Source organism: Abramis brama (assembly GCF_963993115.1).
Source record: "Abramis brama genome assembly, chromosome: 19".
NCBI classification, from domain to species: Eukaryota; Metazoa; Chordata; class Actinopteri; order Cypriniformes; family Leuciscidae; genus Abramis; species Abramis brama.
The window spans coordinates 7,967,425-7,989,430 of NC_139981.1; the positions used below are offsets into that span (position 1 = coordinate 7,967,425).

The 22,006-nt window shown below is 38.2% G+C and overlaps 1 protein-coding gene across 1 annotated transcript in view; it reads left to right on the forward strand.

Moving 5' to 3' along the window:
* The window catches only part of tet1 (tet methylcytosine dioxygenase 1), a 41,139-nt gene that overhangs the window by 12,661 nt on the left and 6,472 nt on the right, over positions 1-22,006 (forward strand). The window contains exons 3-10 of the mRNA XM_084092857.1: positions 13,065-15,177; positions 15,268-15,358; positions 17,191-17,284; positions 17,372-17,580; positions 18,450-18,600; positions 20,762-20,851; positions 21,362-21,499; positions 21,628-21,940. Coding sequence (XP_083948983.1) covers positions 13,065-15,177; positions 15,268-15,358; positions 17,191-17,284; positions 17,372-17,580; positions 18,450-18,600; positions 20,762-20,851; positions 21,362-21,499; positions 21,628-21,940 — 3,199 coding nt within the window. The remainder of the gene's footprint in view (positions 1-13,064; positions 15,178-15,267; positions 15,359-17,190; positions 17,285-17,371; positions 17,581-18,449; positions 18,601-20,761; positions 20,852-21,361; positions 21,500-21,627; positions 21,941-22,006) is intronic.

Here is a 22,006-nt window from a genome sequence, read left to right on the forward strand (position 1 = left end):
TCAAACTGATCTACATGATGGAGCTCAGTGGTGATCCCAAATGACCATTTACACAGCTGAACTTTCCAGATCTCACTCACAAAATCAACACAGCAGATCAAGGAAAATTACTGGACCATTCTCAGTGGGCTGAATCGATCCAGACTATCCATGTGAGTCAAGTTAACAAAAGGTATAAAACAGATCTCTCATTTTTGTTCTGAATCTACTACACTGCTCAAGGAAACATCACTGAAGACCAAAGCTATTAAATATTGTGGTTTATAGACCATGTTCATTTAGGTTTTTTTATCCAAGTTTTAAACTTTTATGTGAGGATGTTATTGTGTAGGCTAAGAACTTGGGTAGCATATGTGATTAGCATAGGCTAATCAGTTAGATTTCTAACAGTAAGTTCCCCTGTAGGATACAGGGTTTGCAAACGGGAAATTACATTAAACATTTTTTATGATATTAAAGAACCATGGTTTCTTATTAACGTCCAAGTTCCGCCTTAATCAATGGTTCTCTTGTTGGTGTATTGGGTGCAAGAATGAGAGTTGATAGCCTGAATATTATGTGTTTGCCAATTAGATTTTTTTTTAGCCCTGATATTATTCGTAATAGTGTGTCTTTTGTTTTGTTTTTCCATGGTGTCTTTCATTGCTTTTCCAGAGCTCTTGCCATATACTACTTGATTAGCCAAAGAACTGAGCTGATATGGTTGCCGTGATATCAGCTTATCACCTTGACATCTAATGCCAAATTCAAGAGCATCTGCCCATTTGGCCTCTGATGTTTTCACTGAGCATCTGGTTCATGATGTATCTGGAAAGATTACTCTGGAAATTTGGAGGATTTAAGATCAAATGTTGACAATCACAGTAATATCCAAGACATGGGCAATTAAAACACTATCAGAGGTCCACACATATTTTATGTTTTACTTTTAACAGCCTCTTAAATGTACTGGATGTATTTTTAACTGTGTCTCAGATAGTCATCACCTTGACAGCTTGAGCAGTAAAATTCCTGGCTTTGACACTTTGGGCCAGATTTACTAAACCCTTGATTCATTTAAATACTCTCCTCTCATAAATTTTGCTTCTAAAAAAGTGAAACTTCTACAAATGCATATACAATAAGGTCAGCCGCAAAAATAACCCTGAAAAATAACCCTGTCCACACCTCTTCAGTGATAATTTTTCACTGCATGTCTTCAGTAAATCCTGACGGTAGTTTAACGGCAAAAGAGGCAAGGCAAGGCAAGTTTATTTATATAGCACATTTCATACACAGTGGCAATTCAAAGTGTTTTACATAGAAGAAATTAAAATAATAAAAAGAAATAAGAATAATTAAAACAGTTTAGAAAAATAAAATACAGTACAGTACAGTACAAACAGTCGGACGAACAGCGGCACAGTGCTCATTCATTAAATGCACAGCTAAAGAAGTGTTTTGAGTCTGGATTTGAATGTGACTACAGTAGGAGCACATCTGATCTCCTCTGGAAGCTGGTTCCAGCTGCGGCTGGCATAATAGCTAAAAGCCGACTCGCCATGCTTAGAGTGAACCCTTGGTATTTCTAGCTGATATGATCCTAATGATCTGAGTGATCTGTTGGGTTTATATTCAGTGAGCATATCTGCAATATATTGAGGTCCTAGGCCATTGAATGATTTATATACCAGTAATAATACTTTAAAATCAATCCTAAATCTAACTGGGAGCCAGTGTAAAGACCTGAGGACTGGTGTGATATGTTCATATTTTCCTGGCAGCAGCGTTCTGTATGAGCTGCAACTGTCTTATGGTCTTTTTGGGAAGGCCAGTGAGGAGTCCATTACAATAATCCACCCTGCTGGTGATGAAAGCATGCACAAGTTTCTCTAAGTCTTGTCTGGAAACAAAGCATCTAATTCTTGCAATATTTTTCAGATGATAGTATGCTGATTTAGTTATTACTTTGACATGACCACTGAAACTAAGGTCTGAGAGGGTTTGTGCTAGCCCACGCTGTTAGTAAATCTAGCCCTTTGTGTTTATCATTATGAAAAAACAAAAACAAATATGTAAAATAGACTGACTCATTGATTATCAAAAATGCTTCTATCCTTTTATTAGTTTTACTAAACAACACACTGTATGTTTTACCTCTGTATGACTGGCACTTAATCTGTCAATAAACTACATCAGAAGTAAATCACCAAAACTCACACTCATGCCTCAGGACATTATTCTCAATGCCGTTTCTGACCATTTTGGTGCCCTATAGGTGAGATCCCTACTTCCCCTTACTTGGGTTGGCTATTTCCCCCTTTCACTCTCCATTCCAGATGCAGCTGCATGTCAAAGCAAATTTTTATTGACAAGCCCCTCTGGTATGTTTGGATTTGGCGTGTTGGTCTGTCTGGTTTGTGTTTACATTTTTTTGGCATTTTGCCTGTGATAGTATAGTATAGAGGAGACAGGAAGCAATGGGAAGAGAGACGGCAATGACAAAGGACCACGAGTTGGGACTCAAACTTGGGATGCCCAAAGCAAACTTGGGTTTCACCAGTCCAAAGAAAACATTGTTACAGGTAGTGAATTTGGGATCTTTTGATACGGCTACCAGTACAGGCCTGCTAAAATAACCAACATAACTATACTGAATCCATTTGGCTCTCATTTTTTCTGTTTCAGTGTTTGATTTAGCTCTCTTTAGGTGACCTTTTTGAAATCAAGAACAAAATTTTTTTTTTGTTCCCACGTCTATAGTTTTTATTTATTGTTTCTGTATTATTAAATTCAGCAAGTTAATTGGTCTCCTCCCACCATTCATTAAATCTTCAAATAAATAAAATCTGTTGTGAAGTCTTCAATGTTTAAGGTGTAATTGCATTATAGCAAATTCATTTTAATAATGTGTCATTTAATTAATAATAGTATGGCCTTTTTAATGGCTGTGTACTTGGTATACAATTCAACTGCAATCCCAGATGTGTGTTTTGAAATGTGGCTCATGCAGTCATATTTTAGAGCTGTAATTATAAAAACTATTGAGAAAAAGGTAGGATGATGTTAATGTTATGTTCATGTATTTAAATCTCCAGTGAAAAGTTTCCTGGAGCCTGTGGGCAGGGTCTGTATGATGCACCCGTGTAGGACCATTGGCAGGAGCTAGCATGAGTACAGCTAGTAGGAGGCTGAAGTGTAAGAAAGTGAGCAAACAAATCGTGAAATATCAGTATGAGTGAATGCCTCTGCATCAGCCCTCTCTCTGATCAGTGTGATACGATCTCTGCTCTTCTTTAACACCTTGTAATGGTGCCATTAGACACTTAAACAGCAAAAATCAAAGCCCAGAAGATCATATGACACTATCAGCCACTTTTGTGTTCATGCTGATGCATCATGACACAGTGAATGGCCTTTTTCATTTATTATTTTATTTGGGCCACAGACATCTGATTGCACAGATTTTCTTTCTAAAAGTGCATTTTGATTAACAAATGAAGAATGTTCAATAAATGAAGATGTGTGTATTTGTATATTTATGAGATAGGTTTCATTTGGTGCTTGAATAAACCAGTGGTTGTGGCTGCTCAAATTATTATAAATCTGTTTTGATTTTAAATATATTATAACTTATGGAAGCCTGTTTCCACCTCAGAGTAAAAAAAAAAAAAGGTCATTGTGATATAAAGTTAAAATAAGATATAAAATCACAATTGTAATAAAATATTTCTTATTTTATGATAGATATAATACCCTTTTTCAAAGTCTTAATTTTGTTTTTAAGGTATAGTGTAGGTTTTCATGCTTGAATTCTCAAAAAACATAATTTTTCACATATTTTATATTGTTGCAGCACCTCTCTTCCCAGTCTGTCAGTAACACTCGGTTTAGTTGATGGGCCTTTCTAAATACCCACACTTGCGGTCTTGGCCACTTGAGAGCGCGTGCACACAACAAGTGCACAAGACTGTCCCATGTCTAAAAAATGCCAAAGCATAGTGCGCTGAATGCACTATCTTGAATACTGCATCAGAGCGGTATTCGAGGCTAAGCGTATCCCATCAGGCATTAGATTTGGAAAATAGCGTGCCCCGAAATCGCAAGATAGCGAGGAAAACATTCCACTGTAAGTTAGATATCTAAATTAATTAGATATTACATTTGGTAGTAAAACTAATTGTTAAAGTGCCATTTTATTGGTGCAAAGATGAGTAGGCTATGTGTATTTTTTATCACTTAATTTAAAGCACCACAATTTTAAATTGTGTCTTCTGTTACATAGGGACTACTGACCAGACATTTATAAGTTTATTTTAAAATGCATAGTATTGAAAATCAAAATAAAGCTCTGTAAACTCTTTTTTGCAATACTATAAGTGTGTCCCAATGGGTAATCAAACGTTCTACACACACTTGCAGTCTTCACGCCTGCTCGAACACTTGGGCCACATACAGGAAATACGTCATGCAAGTAGACAAGAGGTTAAGTGCAAAGACTGCAAGTGTAGGTATTTGGAAAGGCCCACTGTCTCTATGATGCCCCTTCTTCTGAAAAGTGCAGTGTGCTCTGATTGGTCAGTTGGACCAGTGTGTTGTGATTGGTCCACCACTTCGAGCATTTTTCTGAAATGTTTCAACACACTACTAATGCAACTCAACCAGGCCTCGTCTTCTTTTTTGAATTACTTAAATTAGGAAGAAAAGAAAAGATGTCACGATTGCAAAATACGAAGTCACATTAAAGGATATGTGACTTTATATATTGCACTTTGTTTCTGATAATAGGGAAAAAAAATTATCTCACAGTATGACTTTATTAAAATATATAAAGTCATGTTGGGAGATATATACTGTAAAAATAATTTTTAATTTTAATGGTAAAAGTCTGTAAAAATGATACAGTAAAAACCTGTTAATTGGTTAACCTTTCCCTTACTGTAATAATGGAAAACTGTAATAGATCTAATGGGACATATCCCAGAATTCTCTGTGGCAGCTCACATTTGATGTTTTTTTCATTGTAATAACTATGTTTCTTCTTAGTTTTTCTTATCAGTTATGTAGGTTTCATCTTATGTTGTTAAATTAATGTTTATTCCATTATTTTAGAGTCATGTGTTACCATGATGGTGTTTTGTGTTTGTGTTAGGCTTATGTGCACCTTCTATATATAAACAGATTTTAGTAAACTTGTTCAAGTCCAAACTATAAAGCAACCAGCATGTCTCATCTCAAAATATCTCATCACATCCAAGCAAACCTAAGATTAATGTCTGTCAATACTTAAAATGGGAAGTCTTAAACCGCTTTACACTACCATATTAGTTGCCATGGAGGAGTATTGTAGTACTGGAAAATTTCTCCACAGTCCTCACAACTTTACAGTTGAATAGTGATTTAAATTTCAATGTCAGCCCTCTGAGCGAGCGAATGGGTTGAATCATGCAGTTTCTTTTGAGGAGTCCCAGGTGTTCTTAGACTATTCACTCAGGCTAATCCTTCCCTAAGAGCTGGACAGGTTTTAGTTTGTGATATGAATCATCATAGCTTAAAATAAAGTCATGACACAAGCACAATGATGGTCATCAGGCAACTATCCTTGTGTTATATTTGTATTTACAGGAGCCAAGTCCATCTGTTAAATTGTCTTTGTCGGCTCTCCCTCTGTTTTTTCCCTTCTTGTTATCTGAGTGCAGAGCAAACCACCAGTTAGTCTTCCTGTGTTCAGACACACTTCCCTCCTGACTGAGGAAATCTCGGGGAACAAATCTATCCGCTCTGAGTGAGATAGGGCAAACTGCTACTGAGATGTTTTACATATTGTATGCAGAAATGCATAACACTTTGCATTACATTCAAAAACTGATTGTATAGGATGTATGCGGGCAGAATTAGCAGCAAGGTTACTACTTTGATGGCCAGAATTGAGCTTTTTCTTGATCATTATGTGAATTTATTAAGAGCACACATTTTCCAAGACTTTCTCACACTGCATAATAAACAGTGCATATTAGCCTGCTCCAGGGATCATGTAATGAAGGATTGTATGCGCTCAATAAATACATTGTTTTATTGCTTCTTGGTGCCTTTTAGAGGGGATTAGGATTCTCGCCTCGAGCACAGCCTGACTTTTCCTGTCGTCTAGGGTTAATTTAATGTGTATGACTTTAGGGATATATCCAAGCATGGAGTCATGCTTTCCTGAAAGAGAGAATATTTCCACCATTATAATCACCATATATTGGTGATTCTTTGATTAGGGGAAATTTTCTGCCATTACCAAATCAGTAGTTGAATCATTACCAGTCAGTATTTGAAAATGTTTTAATTCAGAAACAAATTTTATTTTAGAAATTTTTTTTCTTTAAATTTACATTTTTCATTAAATTGACTGCATTATGTCAGCAGGTTCGAGGCTTATCCAGCTTTTTCTCCAAAAGATGAAAAACATTGCAGTGGCGTAGGGGTTGTTTGCCAGCACTTTATGGATGGGTTGCTTGTGACTAATGAGGGCTGGGCAGCTTTTAAAAGCTCACCATATGGACAAGTTTCTGCAGTTGGCAATCAGGTACACGTGAGGGAAGACCAAGAAGGGGGGAGTTCCGGGAAGTGTTGTAATTCCAAACCTGTATGACTTTCTTTCATCTGTGGAACATAAAAGGAGAAATTTTGCTGAATGTCCAGGTTGCTCTTTTCCATCCAGTGAAAGTGGATAGAGACAGCTGTGTGTGATCACTGTACAGGTGTGGAATGACAGGAAAGCAAGTAAATGAAATTTACATTTTTGGGTGAACTATCCCTTTAAGATTTAAAGTGATAGTACTTAATTTTTTTGTAAGGCAAATGATTCGTCAACGGGTAGGACATGATGAAACATGCTAGGATTAATATTTGTATTAGTCACAAGAAGACTACTGATTTTACATGTAAAATGCACTGTCACTTGTACTATTATCAAGCTTTCAGCAGTCATCAGAATATTAACCAGATTCAGCCTTTATGTCCATTGTCAATGAGAATACCACAACTCCATTGTCCGTTGATGCAAGCGTGAAGAAAACTGTCTCAAGGCCGCTGACTCACTGCACGACTCAAACCGATTTCCATCAGCCACCGCACTTGTTATTAGACAAAGCGCTGCAACAATACTCAGCTATCACAGGGCACAGCAGGAAGACTTATTATGGATGGCTGCTTTAGACACATGCTCACAGAGAGACGGTCAGTCTATTATCCAGGTTACGCTTTGGAGTAAAGTTTCATCTAGAGTGAGGATTAGTTGAAATGTCTTAGTTTAGACACACATGGACTAGATTCACTCTCATTTAAAAAAAAAAAAAACTCAAATGAAATAAAGTTTTTGAAAAACTGTAAAAACCATGAAAAAGTGTAGTGATCAATGTACATTTGTTGCTATTAATTGTAAAAAAGGAATGGGTCACATTCATAGAAACCAAGTAATCCAGACAGACCAGTTTAACATTCAACTGCCATTAATTCAAAATATAACCCGTCTTTCCACCTTCAGTTACTACAAACAGTCATTTATATTGACTCAACAATACAGACACCTGATACTGTGTTTTTCAGTAAAACAATGCACTGTCTACAATGCTTAATTCAGGCACGCACACACACAGACATATATATATATAGATAGAAGTAATTATAAAATGTAATGTATGTACACATGCATAAATAGTTAATATATCTAAGATATATCAAATAATACAGTTGCATTTGTATGCAGCTCCCTGGTGTTTGTATTCAATAGCTGCGCTCATGCTAAAAGTAGCTCTTTCGTTCCCTTGTCCTCATCTGACCTCCTCAGCCATATGTTTGTGTGTGCCTGCAGACTGGGCTGAACAGTACATGGTGTGACAGCTGCAGTGCAGCGGCGGAGGGTCTGCGGCTGCGCTGTCACATCCACTCTAAAAGCGTCTCCATGGAGAGAGAGAGCGCGAATGCTTGCCCTAAAGCGTCTGACATCCTCACAGAAAAAGGAGAGCGTGACGAGCGTAGCCGTGACGTCATTTACAAAAACAGCTGTGTGGCACCACGCTTAGTCATATGCACTTTAGCTTTGCTCCTTGTGTTATTTTTAACATGTTATCCATGTTGCATTGCATCATGGAGGGGCTAAGCTGTTTTATATGTTTTTTTATTTTAGATTTATTTTAATTGCTTGAATAGAGTTAAATGCCCCATAAATGTAACAGGTTATGTATGATTTTTATTTTATTTTATTTTATTTTTTAAGACATAAATATGATGTTTGCAGCTCTGAGTTTGTCATTGAAATAACTTTAGACTTATTATAAATAAATGAATATAAAAAAATATACAGTACATATACAGAATATACAGAACTATTTTTTAGATTATTATTTATCATTATATTTACTATTATTATTTAAATGATTATTTAATGTTAATAATTATGTATTATATATATATATATATATATAAATAATGAAATCAAAATCCCTTCTAATGTACTTCTAAAAATAGTGAGTTTGCTTGCAAAGACCCTTTTTCCTATACTTATTATAATAAATAATATAATATATTAAATATAATTATTGTATTTATGATGTCTTTCTACATATAAGATTGTTAGAAAGAAAACATACAATTAAAATAAATATAAAGATTTAATTCTAACTGTTTTAATTATATTATGTATTATTTATATTCATTATTATTTTTAATGATTATTAATCCATTTCAAAATTATATAATATTTAGAAATAAATTATATTTAGTTATTTCACATAATGTGCCAGTAATATAATAAGATCAAAACGCTTCCTGTAATGTTCTTTGGGAACTTTTGTGTGTTTCTAAAAATAGTGCGTTTGCTTTCAAAGACCCCTTTTCCTCCCTCCTCCACTGGCTTCGAACTCCGGTCCGGTGTCGTGAGTGTCCGAACCACAGCTTAACGCTCTCCCTCGTGCTTACTTGTAGAGTAAGAAACCACATAGGGGATCCTTTGTTTAGGAGGGTCTAGGCATGGCTGATACATTTACAAGCCGCTAGAGTCCCTACGCGATTGGCTGACGGGCTGCTGTCTGCGTCTGCGAGAGGCATGCGTCAGGTTTCTGTCCTCTGCACTGATCATGCAAACCTGTGCTGCTCACGCTGCATCTGCCACTACGGCCACTCATTCTTCTGAAGCTGAGGGAGGCAAGATGGCTACCTTTTAGGATTATGCTGCCCAAAATTGAGGGTCTGCCTCTGAGGAATGAGAAGGTACAACCCCAGACTGGCTTTTAATGGCTATTGTCTCAAACAGATGCTCCGAGGAGAGTGTGTGCGCTGGGCGCTTTGTGCGCTCGTATGTGTGTGTTTATGCTCTTGTTGTTATTGCTGCATCAGTAATGTGGCTCAGCTAATGCTTTGGTTCTTATTTCAGGTAGGGTGCAAGGATATTTCCAAACATGGGAAAAAAACAAGGTTTCTTTAATAGGTAATAGACCTCTATGTTTTGTTTTCCTTTCTTTAATTTTTAGGCAATGGACTTTTTGATGCAGCATCTGAAATCAGTGTTTTAAGAGTTTATCCTGGCTTAAGGCAAGAGTGTGTGTTCACCTGCGCCGTGAGTTTTTTTCCTCCGTAGTGAAGTTCTGAAACAGGAAAGCAGCAGCGTATGAATGAAGAAACCTCATAACTTCAGAGAAACTACACACGCGCTCCAGGAAGGAAGCGTACGTTTTTAGAAATCGCGTAACCGCGAGAGCTCGGCGCTGTGAAAGAGTGCACTCAAAGCGGTTTGAGCAAAACTACTGGCCTTTGATGTGTTCAGAGGGGGTTCGTAACTGAGCAACTTGCCGTTAAGATGCACGTTCGGGCTTTCGGGATGATGGTGAACTTTTCCGGGTACCTGCTTAATGATAAAGACGTGATAAAAGATGTTATTTTGCAGCGTGTGATATTTCCACCCTCCGTGCTATTCTCTCGTTTTGTGTTTTTGAATGAGTGTGGTGTGGAAGCTGGTATGGAAGTGAGATGCGCGGGGTGTCAGGTCTCTCCTCCTCTCGCTCTGTTTGGGTTGGAAACTCCCCTTCTGCTCTAACTTTCCCTGGTAACGCTTCCTAAGGGAGGCTTCTTAGGATTTTGGCAGTACGTGTGCTGTTGCTAGGGGTGTGTGTGTGTGTGTGTCTGGGGGAGCTGTTACTATAATGAAAAGGGGACAAGGTCAAGTGTGACTTTTTTGAGTTTTCAAGGCTTCAGACACAACAAATCAAGAACAAAGCCGCGGAGGCACTGCTCTGAGAGACTAACGTTTGACGTGCTGCGAATGAGCAAACCGTCCCTCCTAATGATGTTTTTAATAAAAAACACATTTTGCACTGTTTCAGGACACTTTAATGTACAGTTGTTTTAGAGATTGGTTTGCTTTCTTGATATACTTTCTTGCTTTATTTATAAAAAGTTTTGTACACGGTTACCATGATACTGTAATTTGAGCAGTTGCTTGTTGTAGGTCTGCTTATAATCAAGCCTATATGCAATCTGTGGGGTTTTTTTCCACATTTTCTGCTGAATTTTCTGTGTATTTTAAATGGATTTAAAGATGAAATGTGTTGAGAGTACTGCACCCTTATTACCAAACCAAATTTACCAACATTTTTACTTAACTTAGTTGCTAAATGTATTAATAAAACTTTTTTAATAAACTATTTAATACACGTTTACAGTACACTGTAACAAAAGTTTTGTCAGGTAACCGATTGGATGGATGAGCCGTGTCTAAAGTGCTTTTCATTGTAAAATGTTCTTTATTGACACTTGACACTTTATTTTGTGTCAAGTTTCATAAATTAACAAGATCAATAACATGCATTTATGAAACAGATTTCACTGCATGTTGATTTTTGAATAAGAGTACATTTTAAATATAATTTTAACTGTTCATTGATTGGTGTCTTTTATTTTATTGCTATTGCAATAAGCCACCTAAAGCAGTGAGTTACAGTGATTTTACCATGTTTACACATCACTGTGACGGACAGCCTCAAGTGGCTTACTGCTTTAATCAAGCAATATTACATTTCGCCAAGGTTATTACAGATCCAGATAGCTCCCTATGGCACATTTTCACTTTTTATATTACATTGTCCAGTCAACAAGGAAAAAAGATATCACAGTATTTAATTTGACCTGTAATTAGTTGGCCTACTGATTTTTATGTTAAATAAGATGGAATAATTGGCTCAACTCTTTTGACGCTGTTACTGTATCTATCTATCATCCATCTTTATTATCCATCTACAAAAGTATGGTTTTATCTGCAAGCTTTTCCTGAAAGAGACTGAAAACTCAAGAGCTCGGGTCTTTCCTGTCGTTTACTTTGCAAGTTTACCCAGAATTTGCACAAACAAACGACATCTAATTTGCAGCCTTCATGTCTGCAGAGTTTCCTTTTCATTGTGCTTTTAAAGTGTTGCTCATGTTCTACTGATTAAACCTCAGATGATCAGCAAGCGTGAGCAGGTTGCTGATAAAAACAAACATTTGGGCTTCTGCATTGCAGGAAGCAAAAGATCTAAACATTCACATAGGGCTCCTATTAAGTCCCCATCCAAACTACTTTGTTATTGAAAGTAGTTTACTCAGCATCTGATGCTGACCGCTTTTGTTTCAGTACTAGATGGGAACATCAGAGGAGCCGATTACCATTCTCTTCCTATTCCCCCTAGTAATAACAGTTGCAGCGGCTGCCAAGTTATTGCCTCACTGTTGTTTCGACCCCTCTATTGCATCAGCCCTCTCCTGGTATAAGTGTTAATGATATATGAAGGAGTTTTCCTGAATACTACATTGTTGTTGCTGCTGAAATTATTTACACACTGCACTGAGCGACTTGCCTAAATACCAAAAAAAAAACATGAAAACCACAGTTCCACACAAAGTGACTGACTGACTCCTGCAAGTATTTAATCATCTAATGCACACTGCTTTACACGGGTAGTAAAATTGTTTTATGAGAGGTACTTGCGTTACAGTAAGGCAGGCGTGCTGTGAAGACTCTCACGTGCTGTTTTTTTCTCTTCATTGCCTCTTTTTTACTTTCTGGTCGGTATGGAAAAACAATAATGAGGCTATAATGAGTGCTTCCAATAATGTTCACATTGTGGTATATTTAAATTAGTGCGGTCAATAGCTAGACGAAGATCATGGGTTAGATTCCCATGGAATGCATGAACTGGTAAAATGTATATCTTGAATGCAACATAAGTTGCTTAACTTGCTTAGATAAAAACGTGTCAAATGCGTAAATGTACATGCATTCCATAGGTTTGGTTTTACATTGGATGTTGTGATGAAGCAAAACACCCTTATGAACACAGACCGCTGTCAAACAACACATTCACATAAGAGATGAAAAAAATTATGTAAATTTGGGGTTTCTTTGGCTTTCATGCTACTTTTCTGTGTGTATGAATATGACGCATCAGGTCTAAAATATAAATCATTATAGTTTTATCAGCATATTTGGGTAAAGTAAAGCCATGGTTTGGAAAATGGGGTTTTTTTGCACTCTTTCGTTAATAAAATTTGTTATTTTTTTATTTAAAATTAGATACTATAACTTAAAAAATAATAAAATCATAATAAAATAATGACGTTAATCATGCCCCCTGATCCATATACATTCCTCAGCAAATGTTGTTATTATGGTGAATTAATTGATCAGCATAGTGTGAATATTGGAGAAATGTATATTAGCAATGATGGGACAGTGTTGATCAGTAATATAATGTTTATTTGCTAATGTTAACTATAGACTAGTGAGTAAATCTGGCTTTCGACTACCTCAAGAATGTATTAAGTTTAAGACAGTAATGACTTTTGTGAACTTTCAGTGTTTCAGTGGACATTTTGCGTTTCTTTTATTGTAATATAATGAATAACTTTTGTTTTTTAATTTTTTTTATGTATTGCTTAATCACCCCAAGTTCTGAGTGATGATCCACTGTAGCACCAGCTGTCATAAGTTGCAATGACCAATTGCTGTATGTATTGCTTCACACCACAGCCAAAACATGCTGAAGCATCTCTATATTTTTCCACTGCAGGTTGAGTCAGAGGCAAACTCAGTAAATGGCACAAGCTCAGAGCAGATGGAAGAGACCTGTCCGGCACCAGAGGAAGAGGCGCATTACATATCCTTAACACACAATGTTCCACCTGATGTTCCCACACCTCTAGGGCATGGCATGTCACCAGAACCTCCTGGAAAGGATCCCAGGACCACTGATGTACTTCTCCCTCACACCATCTCTCTAACCTCTCATAACGGTGCTGATCACATGAAACCAAACACTGAGAGACATGTGGATCCCACCGAGCCACATGCCATATTCCATAGATCTACGTATAACAAAAGTCACGAACCAGAGGCAGTTCAAGAACAGACTGTTCCTCTGAAGAAGATCAAACTGGAGGAGCAATGGGTTGAGATTGATGACCAGCACTCAAAGCACTTAGAATCTAGCGAGTGCTACGAGGATGGTTTATCTACACTAGCAGCTGTGGTCTGCTTCGCCAGTACAGATAGGAAAAGTCTAAAGAGGCTTTTCGGACCTCAGGCCTCAGACATGTGTTTAAAAACTGAGCCAAAAGAAGAACCATATCAGTGTCAGTTAGATCAAGGACTAAGTCCTGAAGAACCTCCTCAGAATGATAATATTGCACTATCTTTACCCAGTGTCCAGTCTCTGGTCCAGCATAGGAATATTAGCGTTGATCAGGCTATAGCTATTGAGGCCTTGACCCAACTGGCAGCTACCCCACAAACAGTGCCCTTTGAAACAGAAAACCTGAGTCAGGATGCTCAGCGAGAAACATCTACATACTCCGCTTCAAGCAACCACGTACCTCTTCGAGAGGCTAAACCAGTTTCAGATGTTTTCTCTAACAAGGTCTCGGTAATCAGTTCATCATTGAACCAGACTTCTGTCATCCGCAGCCCTCTGAACTTGCCGGACAACTTCACCCAAAGTCAAAGTCAGCGCTGTGCCACTACCCCCAGAAAACTTTCCTTGAAGGATCTTCTGGTGGCCAGCTCAGAATGTGAAAAGCTATCATATACCGCTGAGAACCGAAGAAACGGCCAAGCACTTTTTAAAGCTGATAGGTTAGAAGGCACTTTTAAGAAGTATAAGCATGGAGAAGCGAATCCCATCTCGAGAAAGAGGGATGAGGAGGAAGTTGCGGCTCAATTGGTGCAGCTTGCGTTCATGATTGAATCGAGGCAGATGCAAGTCTCGGAAAACAGTCCCCCGAAAGGTATGCCTACTCAGACAATAAAATACAATCATAATTATTTGGGGCAGCACTTGAAAAAGCAAAAGAAACCTAAAATGACACCAGCAAAACCCAGGATGTCGAAGAAGAAAGCTGCAGAGATTGAGGGCAATCATTGTAGGATTCCACTGGCCAAGAGGACGCCCAACAGGAAAACCCCACTCAAGGCTGCAATTCAGAAAGCCATTTCGCAACAAAAGATGAGGTTACAGCACAAGAGGAGTCCATTTCTTCCACAAGCTCAGATTGACCTGAAAAAATACATTGCGGAGGCTCATCACGAGAACAGGCAACTCTTATACTACAACAATTCTCTGAAAAAAGAGCATTTGGACCTTGTAGGTTCTGGTAAGCAGAATGGCTTTAACTTTAAATACGAGCATGGAGCTCAAAGTCATTCTTTACTGCCACCAAACGGACTTTTTCACAGTCATACAAATGACCATCTTGGTGCTAGCAAGTGGCCGAGGCATGAATGTGAACAACAAATGATTTCTCAGGTATCGAAAAACTACGATGTGCTAAATCATGGTGCTAAACAACAACCTCAGCAAACCATGGCCAGTGAACCCTGTCAAGACTTGCCGCAAAGCCCAGGGATCATGTACCGTAAAGCAAACGGCTTAAATGATCATCAGCACTTGCACACGAATCAAAATGGATTTTACAAAGTGGAGAAGTCTGGAGGTGTTACGGTGTTGTCCACACCCAGTGTACATTTGGAGAATGGTGACGAGGCGTACGCTGAAGAACAGACTCCCACCAAGCACACGCTCAACAACTTTTTGGAGTCTCCAATGAGGTTTTTGGACACACCAACCAAAAATCTCCTCAACACCCCCTCTAAACAATCCACAGAGCTGCCCTCCTGTGACTGTGTGGGTAAGTCTGTGACTGTGTATATCATAACTTGAAATACAAGTTTGCTAGAAGTTCTTTCAACTCATCTACGACCACAATTTTCCTCTACAGAACAAATAATTGAGAAAGAGGAGGGTCCGTACTACACTCACCTTGGATCTGGCCCGAATGTAGCAGCAGTGAGAGAAATTATGGAGAACAGGTAAAGTGGATCTCAACTGCTATGTTTACATGCAGTAATGTTTTCACTGGCTCCAACACAAAAAATATCGGTAACACTTTACTTGAAGGGGTGTGCATAAGACTGACATGACACCGTCATAATCATGACATGGCACATGTCATGAATATGAAGGAGGTTTTATGCATGTTTATGACAAATGTCATTAAGTGTCATTCACTCAATTATGACATTTTTAATGCAAATATGACATTGTGTGAGATGTCTTTGTTATGGCAACTTGAAATTACTAAGACAACACAATGTGTCATAAATATGTCATAAACATGACATAGCGGATTAATTATCAGACTTAAGAAACCACTTAGCTTTAAGGGTTAACATTTCATTAAACTGTCATGTGGTTGGTTTTGACATTGGCTGTCAAGAAGCCATTATAACATTTTAATGACAAATTAAATTGGTACCACTGTAGTTGAGGTCAAGAAAAACATTCATGACACAGTTATAATGGCCTCATGACAGCCAATGTCAAAACCAACCACCTGACAGTTTAATGAAATGTTAACCCATAAAGCTAAGTGGTTTGATAATTCATCTGCTATGTCATGTTTATGACATATTTATGTTGTCTTGGTAATGTCAAGTTGTCATGACAAAGACACTGACAGGTTATGATGTATTGGTTTATGTCAAGTTGTCATAACAAAGACATCTCAAACAATGTCATATTTGCATTAAAAATGTCATAATTGAGCGAATGACACTTAATGACAGTTGTCATAAACATGCATAAGACCTCCTTCATTATTATGACATCTGCCATGTCAGGATTATGAAGGTGTCATGTCAGTCTTATGCACACCCCTTCAAGTAAAGTGTTACCAAAATATCAAACTTTTCATTCATTTAAATGCATTATTTTATATTTACATACATTTATTTTTTTATTTTAAATGTGTAATTTTAACATGTTTACCTTTTATCTTGGGTGTGTCAAATGTGTCAAATTTCCCATCTTTCTTCTTATTATTTTTCTACATATTTCTGTATTTTGAAATTTTGGGAAACTTTGTAATATGTGGAGAAACATTTATTGCTTAATATTTATTTAAAAAAAAAAATTTAATATTTGAAAAGTAATAATATTAATTATTATTGTTTAAGTATTAGTGTAGTTTTTACAGATAAGTTACGTTTTATAAAACAGTTTTCTTTTACAAAGAAAATTTGTTATAACCACACTTTTCTTGTTGATCTATTAGTAAAATTAATTACTGATTATTAGATTGCATGGAAATGTAGCTAATGTGTTTAAACATTAAGAACTATAACTCTAGCACAGGACAACCAAATCATACTGACTGTGTTACCCTGTTGTGTAATGTGTTTGACATTGACAGATAAGTATACATGTAGCTATAGACTGCAACCACAGATGCGTTTTAGTGGAAACACACTTTCATGCTCTCTAGAAGTTGAAACAGGAAGCCCATAACTGGGTTCAGGGGGCCCATAGAGTGATTCTCACCTCAGAGGTTGAGAGGTTACTACTGAACTGCTCTAATTATTGCAGTCTGATGTTTTGGCAATACTATTTCCCATCACCTGTGCATCCAAAAGTATGACACTATATTGATATTTCTCAAACTTTCTTGTTAGAGTTTGTTTCAGAGCCCTAACCCTAAATATTATAAATAATATAACCCATCTTACTATCTGCATAGTGAATTCTGATTGCTCTTCTTTTTTGCATTTCATCAAATTTGGGGGTCCTTTGCAATAAAAAAGTTTGAAAACCTGTGTTATAGTGCTTAACATACACAGAACTCAATGCACTGTTCTCATCACAGATATGGCGAGAAAGGCAATGCAGTCCGCATGGAGGTTGTGGTGTATACTGGTAAAGAAGGGAGGAGCTCACAGGGTTGCCCAATCGCTAAGTGGGTGAGTGACCTATATGAAGTGCGAAGAAGAGCTTGTTGAAATGTCTGTTCCTTCATATACTGTCTGCACATGTTTTAAATTCTGCAGATCATACGCAGAGGAAGTGAGGAAGAGAAGTTGTTGTGTCTTGTGCGGCAGCGTGCTGGTCACTGCTGTCAGAATGCAGTGGTAGTCATTCTCATCCTGGCCTGGGAGGGTATCCCACGCAGTGTGGCTGACAGCCTGTACCAGGAGCTCACACAGACTCTCTGCAAATATGGCTCGCCCACTAGCCGCCGCTGTGACCGCAATGAAGAGTGAGTCACAAGTAACATACGGACAGAGTGTGTGGGAATGATTCACGTACACACTCCCTCACAAAAATACAAAAGAACATTTGGAGGTTGCTCTTGATGAAGTACTTTTCTTGAAGCCTTTACACCAACTCCTTCACATCATCATTTTGTAACTGCACATTCCCTGCTAAAAACAACTGGCTAGTATAGTTGTATGTCATAAAAGCTAAATAATTTTGCTTTTTTACATTTTCAACATTCTTTATTGTGTGTTTTTCATGCTGTTTGAGAATGCAAGTTACAAAGCACAAAGTCCGCTCCATAAGAAGTTATTCTCTATATCACTAAGCACTGTTTCTGAACTCCCTGAAACGCCTCGATTGTAGTCTTGAGTTTTCTACTGGGAACATACACGTCACAGTATCCCACATTAATAATTATTCACAAATAATTCCCACCAAAGGCATACGCAAAAGAACGGTTGAGGCCTGGTTGAGTTAGTAGTGATTATGGTAAGGGGCGTGACATTTCCAAAACACTCTCAAAGTGGTTGACCAATCACAACACGCTGGTCCAGTCGACCAATCAGAGCACATTGCACTTTTTGGAAGGAGGGGCTTCATAGACAGAAACTAAACGGAGTGTTACTGACAGACTGGGAAGAGAGGTGTTTCAACAATGTAAAATGTGAAAAATAATGTATTTTTGAACATTCAAGCATGAAAACCTATTCTAGTAGACCCCAAAAACAAAATCAAGAATTTGCAATAATTTTAATATCTTGAAATAATGTGTCATTTTCTGTTGAATAATAGCATCACCAGCAAGTTCTATAATATAGAATATTATTGCACTATAACTTACCTCATATTCTTCATCTCTCCTGTTAGTCGTACCTGTGCGTGTCAGGGTCTGGACCCAGAGACCTCCGGTGCCTCTTTCTCGTTTGGTTGCTCTTGGAGTATGTACTTCAACGGCTGTAAGTTTGCACGCAGCAAAACGCCCCGGAAGTTCAGACTGCAGGGGGACTATCCTGAGGAGGTGAGCATTAGATAGGCTCATTGGAGATATATTCTCAGTTCATTGATTTTCAACGCTAGCACACTGGATATGTGTGAAGAAAGGCTTTGTTCTGGATCATTATGTTTGTTTTTAAAATCCTGTCAACAAGTCATAGTAACTTTAAATGAGATGTCCAACTCTCATGAGAATATCCTGTGTGAGCATACCTGATTTACCTCGTTTATCTGAAGCAGGTGCAATCTAGTGGCACTAAGTTAAAAAGTTATAAGTTAATAGTAAATCACTCAGACTCGCACTTAATTCAATAGAACAGTTGCAGGACTCTTTTGTGGTTTTAAACTCCCAATAAAGTTTAACCAGATGCATCGAAATAGTGCTGTGCCATTGAATATTAAACAGGTGCCTGATTTGTAGTGGTGAAGTGACACTGTACCTTTGCAATCAGGGTTTTGCAAGATTGAAAAATCAAACAAACAATAAAAGTGGTTGCAATGCATAGAGCATTTGCTGCATGAAATTTTATGTAATGTAAATCCATTAAATGAAATAACCTCTAAAACACTCTTAGATTTTTTTTTCTAAGTAATTAATACTTGTATTCACCAAGGATGCATTAAATTGATCAAAAGTGCAAGACCTTTATAATGTTAAATTTCAAATAAATGCTTTTGAACTTTCTATTTTTTTTAAAAAAAAGAGAAAAAAACTCATGTAAAAAATGTTTCATCATTTCTACACAGTTATTAATCAGCACAACAGTTTTCAATATTGATGATAATAAGAAATGTTTCTTGAGCAGCAAATCAGCATATCTGAAGGTGTAACAGCTTATGTGGGGAGACAAACGATCGACGAAAAAGAGTACGATCTTTAATGATACACAGGGTGTTCGAGTGGGTAGCAGGAATTGCTGAGGGCGGAGGACGTAGCTAAAAATTGTGGTAGGAAGAAGGAGGCTGGGTGGGACTGACAACAAAGAATCATTGGATAGAAGGGCTGAAAGTGGTGCTGCCAGTGGTGCTGAAAGTGGTGCGCTCCTCCTTGCCCTTTCGATTCCCAAAAGCTCCCTCAGCGATGGATGACGCAGCCAGCATGCGCACCAGGTCAGACTCACGCATCTCAGGCTCCGCGATGTTGGGTACACACGTCCTCGATCCTCGAAGTCTGCGGTGGTTCAAACAGCTTAATTCCAACCATAGGGTTCTGGTTGGGCACTGGGGCTGGAGTGGGGCTGGTGACGTCCTCAGCAGTGAAGGTTGATCCACAGGAAGCCAGCACACACTCCACATAATCAGCGAAGCTCCCTCAAGGAGATTCCCCGGGCAACTGCGCTTGAGTGGCGTTGTTAAGTCCCACACGTAGAAACGTGCAGAGGCAGTCGTCCGGGAAGGTTGTTCCAGATCCAGGAATTCTTCCAGATGTTCCTCGAGGGAGCGATCTCCCTGATCAAGGCAGAGCAGCTTGACAGCAGGGAGTTCCATGGGAAAAGACAAACAAAACCATAAAACACAGACTGAAGACGGTCAAATAAACAAGCTATAATCCGCTTACTTTCACTGTGGGTCAGGTCTTCTGTAACCGGGTTGTGTGGTGAGACAAACAATCGACAAAGAAAATGAAGAGTAACAATCTTAAATAATACACAGGGCAAGTCCAACAGTGGTAGCAATACAACTCACATGCAGACATACATCTGACACCAACATAAATGAGACCCAACAATGAACACGAACTGAACTAAAGTAGAGAGAGGATAATGACACAAACACCTGTACACAATGACACACACCTGAACTGAGTAAAGAATCAAATTAACATCCATGACGACAAACTAACTGAGGCAGGAAGGTGAAAAATACAAACAAGAGTCCATGTGATGAAAACTAAGAAAAAACATGACCAAATAACCCTGACAGAAGGATCATGTGACACTGAAGACTAGTATGATGCTGAAAATTCAGCATTGGCATCACAGGAATAAATTACATTTTAAGATATTAAAATAGTAAACAGTGATTTTAAATTGTAATAATATTTCACAATATTACTGTTTTAACTTTACTTTCGGATCAAATAAATGCAGCCTTGGTGAACATGAGACATTTTGAACAGTAGTGTATTATTCAGCTTTATAGTAATTTAAATCAGCCTTTAAAACATTGTTTGATTTTGTGGTTAGGAGGAGAAGTTGGAGAAAAACTTGCACAATCTGGCATCAGATTTGGCACCTGTCTACAAGAGACTTGCTCCTCAGGCCTTTCACAACCAGGTATGAACTCTGTCACAACAAAGTTAAAGCTGCTCTTAAGCAGGGCTCAACAGCCAAACATGTTAATTATGCAAGTTGATTATGTGACTTGATAATGTTGTGATTTCGAGACACCTTATTTTGCAAGTAAGCTATTTTACGTGAATGTGTGAGACTTCTGATTCATTAGCCACTATCAGTAAATAACCAGAAGAATAACAAAGTGCTGTAAATTTATTTGTGCCACAAATCAGTGTTTACGATTATGATAATAAATTAAAATAATATGAAAACGATCACAAGTTTGCAATATAAAGCGTTGTAACGGACGGTTACGCAGCACAGCAAAACGTTTTTTTGTACAGCAAAAATATCTGGAAGTGAATGACTCCAGAAACCTCACACATTCAAGTTACAAATGGCCGCACCTGCTCTTATGTTAAAAATAAGATGGATAGCATCCTAGAAAAAGCAAACTGAGCTCTGTGTACATTTGTAAGAAAAGAATGGGAATGATCTGTAATCCATCAGGTGGAGCAGGATCAGCAGGGGAACAACTGTCGGCTGGGCAGGAGGGAAGGTCGACCATTCTCTGGTGTGACTGCTTGTGTGGACTTCTGTGCTCATGCCCACAGAGACACACAAAACATGACCAATGGAAGCACTGTGGTGAGGCTCACCTCTACTGTCACAATGTCCATTTTCCGTTTTCCTTTTTCCATTTTCTTTAAAGACACCATTCAGATTTAAATGTTTGGCAAAAACTCTCATATGCATTTGCTTCCTGTGAACTGCAGGTATGCACTTTAACCAAGGAGGATAACCGTGCAGTTAGGAACATTCCAGAGGACGAGCAGCTGCACGTCCTGCCGCTCTACAAGATCTCTGACACCGATGAGTTTGGCCATGTTGAGGGCCAGTGGGCCAAGATAAAGACTGGGGCACTGCAGGTCCTCTCTGCTTTCCCAAGAGAAGTGCGGTTGTTGGCTGAGCCCGTCAAGTCAGCGCGCAAGAGGAGGCTGGAGGCTAAAAGAGCCCATGCTGAGAAGCTGAGCGGCCTGCATAGTAAGCAGGTCAACCCTGTGAAAGTTAAGAACAAGCCTCTTAAAGGTATCTCCAGTTCAGTCTTCTTTCTTTGGAGCCATGCCATGTTCTTAATGCATACAGGGGGTTTTA